We start from the raw sequence: 6,370 nt of genomic DNA on the forward strand, positions 1-6,370 counted from the left end.
CTCCAATCACAGGCCGGGTTTAATCAGATCCTCCAATCACAGGCCAGGTTTAATCAGATACTCCAATCACAGGCCGGGTTTAATCAGATACTCCAATCACAGGCCGAGTTCAGTCAGATCCTCCAATCATAGGCCGAGTTCAGTCAGATCCTCCAATCACAGGCCGAGTTCAGTCAGATCCTCCAATCACAGACTGAGTTCTGGCTGCAGCCAATCAGAGTCTGGAGAACTTTGACTCTGACTGAATTGAATCATCGCCTCTGATGTTAACGATCAAAACAAAGATAAAAGTTGATAAAAACCAACCTGAAGCAGAACCTCCAGAACCAACCTGACAGGTGGTTCTGTTCGTCCAGCTGCTTGTTGGACCGTTGGTTCTGGATCCAGCTTCGTCATGCCTGACTGTGGAAAGAGTTTTATAAAAAACCTCTGACAGTGACGGCTGGTCTTTCTGCTCCGGTGCTTTTCTGGGTCGCTCTTCTGTCTCAGAGTTTTTGAAGTTCTTCGGGAACAGAGACATGCAGGCTGGACATCGCTCAGCGCGTGAAAACAGGAGCTGCTGATTTATTTATTCTGTTGTTAAAGGCAGAAACTAACAAAACCAGGTGAAAACAAAACATTCAGCTGTCATGGCTGCCCTCATGGTGTCAAACCCTGTCCATCGGTCAGGGCGCCCGATGTCTCTGTGAGACAAATCTGTGTCAGTCCTCTGGAACGTGATGGAAACATTTAACTCCAGGATCAGACTGCAGCTTTTACAACAAAACGAGTTTCAAACAGGTTTACGTCAAAGACAAAGAAGACAGACAAGTCTCAGTGTTGGACAAATGTCCTGGTCTCCATGTTGGACAGATGTTTTGGGTCTCTGTGTTGGACAGATTTTCCGGTTCTCTTTGTTGAACAGATCTTCCTGATCTCTTTGAACAGACATCCTGGTTCCTGTGTTGGACAGATGTCCTGGTCTCTATGTTGGACAGATGTCTTTGGTCTCTGAGTTGGACAGATCTTCCTGGTCTCTTTGAACAGACGTCCTGGTTCCTGTGTTGGACAGATGTCCTGGTCTCTATGTTGGACAGATGTTTTGGGTCTCTGTGTTGGACAGATTTTCCGGTTCTCTTTGTTGAACAGATCTTCCTGATCTCTTTGAACAGACATCCTGGTTCCTGTGTTGGACAGATGTCCTGGTCTCTATGTTGGACAGATGTCTTTGGTCTCTGAGTTGGACAGATCTTCCTGGTCTCTTTGAACAGACGTCCTGGTTCCTGTGTTGGACAGATGTCCTGGTCTCTATGTTGGACAGATGTCTTTGGTCTCTGAGTTGGACAGATCTTCCTGGTCTCTTTGAACAGACGTCCTGGTTCCTGTGTTGGACAGATGTCCGTGTCTTTACAGTGATGAAGACGATGCTGTCTCAGCAGCACTCCTTCCTCTGACTTGGTGCCAACAGAACATTTCTGTCCAGAAGACGGATGTTCTCTGAACTCAGCGAGTTAATTTTAGCTGCAGAGTCCCAGCAGGAAGTCTCAGAGGACAGATTCTCCTCATGAAGTGTGTGTGTGTGTGTGTGTGTGTGTGTGTGTGTTCAGAATGCCAACAGCCTGCAGTCCCTCTGACTGAACAATATTTCATTTATCAGTTAATAACCAACAGCAGGATAAACTCATTAATCACTAATTGACTGATTTTTTGATTGATTAATTGTTTTAGTTGAACCGTTGTTGACAGTCGGAGTCACTCATCTTCATCCTGAAGCTGCTGATGAAGCATCTGTTGACAGGCTGTGGTCATGTGACCATTTAACACGTTGATGAAACACAACACACACATACACACACACACACTGTTCCTCTGTCTTCTGTTTGTCCCAGTTTTTATCTCTTCATTCACTTTGACCTGGTTTCTGTCTCAGTTTGTCTCCTTCCTGTGCGTCTCACCTGTCCTGCTCTCATACCTGCTGCCTCTTCATCATCACCTCCATCACCTTCATTGTTTCCAACATTAGTTTGGATTTTCAGCTAGTTAAACTTGCTGGAGCATGGTTTACTAACTGGTTAACAGCTCTTTGAAGATGGGTAACTAACTGGTTAGAATGGTTTGAGGAGGGGTTACCATCTGGTTTGGCTTGTTAGAGGATGGGTTAATAGCTGGTTACTAGCCGTTTGAGGGCTGGTTACTCACTGGTTAGTGGCGTGTTGTCCTGGTGATCTCCTGTCGTCTGTTTTCAGGTGATCTGTGTGTGTTTGCTGCTGACCGGACGAGTCTCTGCGGTGGAACTCACCTGTGAGACGTTGATCCTGCTGTCCACCAACCTGACAGGTAACGTCCTCCCCAAGCCTCCAGCTTTAAGGATGAAACAGCTGATTCTTTACTTCCTATCTCTCTGTGTGTCTCAGCGAGGACGTTGATGTTGCTGAACCAGACGTTCACCATCAGTAACTCCTCAGGTCGGTACTGATTCTTCAAACTTTGAAGAACGTCAGGTGATTGACACTTTTACCGCCCTGAAGTGGGTGAAATGTGAAAATGTTTTACTCTGATTGCACAAGTAGCTTCAAGTACAAATGTTTATCTGAAATTTGCTAGAACTCCAAACACTGGAGGACCTGAACGTCCTCAGGAAGTGGAGTCTGTCAGGGTCTCCGTTCTTCTTGAAGGCCCTGGACTGGTCTGTCAGTCAGCAGATCAATAATCCAGATAATGTAGAGGAGCACGCCTGTATTTTGTGGAACTTCACAGACAGAAGAACATCCATTAAAAACAAGTCCAGAAAACAAAAATCAAAGAGCAGGAAGGAACTAAATCAGTGCCAAGGATGAATATTTAGGAACCAGAATAAGGCAGATCGTTCTCCACAGCTTTGGAACCTTCTCCAGACCCAGGTCCAGGTTGAACGGTTCTGTGGAGTCCAACAGAACTGTTCCAACATGCTTTAATGACTTTAAAGCTGATAGCTCATCTGTCTGTCTGCAGGTCTGTACTGTGACCTCTCGGTGGACGGTATCGGGACCTGCTGGCCTCGTAGTGCAGCAGGAGAGCTGATCTCCAGACCCTGTCCCGAGCAGTTCAATGGCATCTTCTACAACACCACCAGTAAGTACTACCCAGTCCCACAGGGTCCCACAGGGTCTAACAAGGTCCTACCAAGGACCAGATGATGCCACAGGGTCCCACAGGGTCTAACATGGTCCTACCAAGGACCAGATGATGCCACAGGGTCCTATAGGGATCCACGCCTGACATCAGCAGCTGTAGATGTTCAGCTCCATCATCAGGTTTGAATGACAAGTTTTCCTGGAGAAAGCCTGACTGTCGATGATGTTAGTGTCTTGTTTGAAGCCAGAATAAATGCCAATGTCATGAAAACATTTATCTGTGAAGTCTGTGTCAGTCCCCCCCCCCCGCTAGCTCGCCAAATGTCAAAGGATTTTTGCTTCCTAGTTAAACGAAGAAGTCAAAGATTGCCAGCTGCTGGGATAATTACTGAAAATTGGACTTAATAATTAATTGTTTAGCATCATTAGACAGTCTCAGACTCTGGTTGTCTTCCTTCCAGAGAACAAGCACTGAAACTTGTGTTTTTCTTCATGCGTCAGTCTGATATAATTATCACAACATTGTTAACATGACTAGACTGTCTGTTTTCATGATAATGGCAGACATTCTGGCTTCTTACAGAATACACCTGGGACATTAGCAGTCTTTCTCCGGGGAAACGGACAATAACATGTTTATTATTTAAACCTAATAAAGCTTCAGTTATGTTTGCAGTTATTCAGAGCTTTACAAACTGACCATTTTTTTCCCCGAAGCCTGAAAAGGACAGAGAATCTCATGCAGCGGTTCAGATGTCTGACAGGGCTGGTGGAGAGGACGTCATGTGGAGGTTCCTTCAGAAATCAAATCATTTTACACTTTGAGGGAACAGAAACAGCATCTGAGTGCGGGCGTCTCTGCAGCAACATTTCAGAAACTTTCCTCAGGATTTCAGACTGTCAGACTAAAAATATTCCAGTCAGAGCCACAAATCACATCTTTTCACAGATAACTGGTCCAATTGGATTATCTACCACTAACTAGTCTTTGACCTTTAGTTACACCAGTAGTCAGGACAGGTTTAACCTGTATGCTCACATTAAAACATCTCGGTCGTGTTTCCCTCATGCATCTACTTATATCTGAAAAATGTTTGTCTTTCTGTCAGGAACATTAAAAATACTACGAGGTTCTGCAGCTCAATCATCAGTTTTCATCTCTGACTTTCATCTTCCTCATCCTGATTTATCCATCTTCATCTTCCTCCCTCACATTCATTTCTTCACCTCCTCTTCTTCATGCGTCTTCATTTCCTCCTTCTGTCCAGTCTGCAGCTTTTTCTCCATGAAACAGCAGAAATTATTGCAGCGTTTTAGATTCTCCTTCATCTTTGGTTTTCTCTGCAGACGAGCTGTCGGCTGCAACCGGCGGCGCTCAAACCCTGGATAACAAACAGTCTGAGGTTAAATAAATCCAGGGTTTGTTCCATCATGTTTCAGTCTAGTTTAGTTAAGAAACAAAAAGCTTCAGCAGTTTTAAAGTCAAGTTAATTCAGTTTGAGATGAAAAGAGGAAAGAGGAACGCTGTGACCTGAACTGGGTCAGATCAGCTGGACTCAAAATCATACCCACCTGCAGCAAGTTCTTCAGAATGCAGTGAGGAAGAGTCGGGACAAAGATCTTCATCCCTTCTCAGTCACCAGCCAATCAGAACCAGAGTGCAGGAGTGTGTGGACCACAGGAACCAACTCCAGGTCTTGACTTGACGAGCAGATAAACAACAGAAGATCTGAAACAGCTGCTTAACGATCAGATGACAGGTACACTTTATCACTGAGGCTCTCAGGATCCAGAACGGTTTGGACTTGTCTCTGCTGTTTGCAGAGAGAAAATCAGACTGCAGGAGAGAAGTTCCAAGAGTTTTAATGAAATTAAACAAAACAGAACAGAGTGGGCAGCACAGGAAAACAGAACACGGAGGAACGACGTGGATCTGGCCAAAGAGGCTGAGAACATTTTACACAGGAAGCTGGGAGAGGAGATCCTGGAGCAGGTGTGGCAGAAAACAAAAACTGAAGATGTTAGAACAAACAAGTAACTGGAAATAGAAACATTCTAATAAACGACAGAAAAAACAAAACGTTTCTGCAGTTATAAGAGGAAAATTCCAGCTTCGCTGAAAAGGTCCAGTTTTCCCTACAGGAAGAGCAAAGAACAGCTGGAAACATCTGCATCGCTTCCACAAACACAGATGGACACCCAGGATCAGCGAGTCTTTGGGGACCTGGTCCGTGACCAAAACACCTCGGATGTAGACCAGACTAACAGAGACCTTAATGACCCTCATAAGGGAAAAGGATTTGCATGTGAGTTCAGCTTAGTGCAGATTAAAGTTTGGAACGTCACACAATTTCAGTTTGAATTAGGAAATCTTCTCAGATGAGAAGAAAAATGTCTTCAAATAATAAAAAAAAGAGAAGAAGTCCAGTTGTTGTTAGTCCTGGAGGACTGAGGATCTGCAGCTACATGATGTTCCACTTACTGACCAACAACTTGGAGCCAGGAGGATCCAAGTCCTGATTTACTGCCAGCTGGACCCTCAGGGATCAGCACACACACACACACACACACACACACACACACACACACACACACAGGCAGTGTGTGTGAATGAGTGGGTGGTCATAAACATCCTGTGTAATTAGAGGTTTATTTCTTGATCTGACTTCACAGAATGACTCATCTGTGAGTGTGCACGCACGTGCACGTGCTTGCACAAACCCAGCTGGAGTTCTTATCTCACTCCACCTTCATCATCATCATCATCATCTTTTCTCCAACTATCACTCTCTCATCTGATGTCATCGACCCCCCGGCCTCTGATTGGCTGTTTGGCGAGCTGTCAGTCACAGAGTTATTGATTCAGGCAGCTGATCAGTTATCAGAACCAGGATCGACACCCACTCCCGCTCAGGGTGTTTGAGATGTGGGGAGTTGGTGCCAGCTAGGACCGGTTCTGGTGTTGCCGTGGTTACAGAAGCTGTTAACAGATCACAGACGAGTGTGTGTTGATTCGTCAGTGACGAGTGTGGGAGGTTCACGCTGAAATGTGTGTTTCTTTAAGTGTGAGAACACAGCAACACAAACGAGACCAAAAAACAAGTCAAGGAGCAGAACCGCTGATCCGGTCCCACTGAGGGACCACATCAGACTTGCTGTGGGACTGGACCATCAGGTCCACATCAGACCTGCAGTGGGACTGAACCATCAGGTCCACATCAGACTTGCTGTGGGACTGGACCATCAGGTCCACATCAGACCTGCAGTGGGACTGAACC

General features: G+C 45.5%; 1 protein-coding gene across 1 annotated transcript in view; it reads left to right on the forward strand.

Annotated features, from left to right (window-relative positions):
* The window catches only part of crhr1 (corticotropin releasing hormone receptor 1), an 18,131-nt gene that overhangs the window by 2,512 nt on the left and 9,249 nt on the right, over positions 1-6,370 (forward strand). Inside the window, exons 2-4 of the mRNA XM_037978781.1 lie at positions 2,226-2,316; positions 2,394-2,444; positions 2,971-3,114. Coding sequence (XP_037834709.1) covers positions 2,226-2,316; positions 2,394-2,444; positions 2,971-3,114 — 286 coding nt within the window. The remainder of the gene's footprint in view (positions 1-2,225; positions 2,317-2,393; positions 2,445-2,970; positions 3,115-6,370) is intronic.

This window comes from Kryptolebias marmoratus, linkage group LG12 (assembly GCF_001649575.2).
Source record: "Kryptolebias marmoratus isolate JLee-2015 linkage group LG12, ASM164957v2, whole genome shotgun sequence".
NCBI lineage: Eukaryota > Metazoa > Chordata > Actinopteri > Cyprinodontiformes > Rivulidae > Kryptolebias > Kryptolebias marmoratus.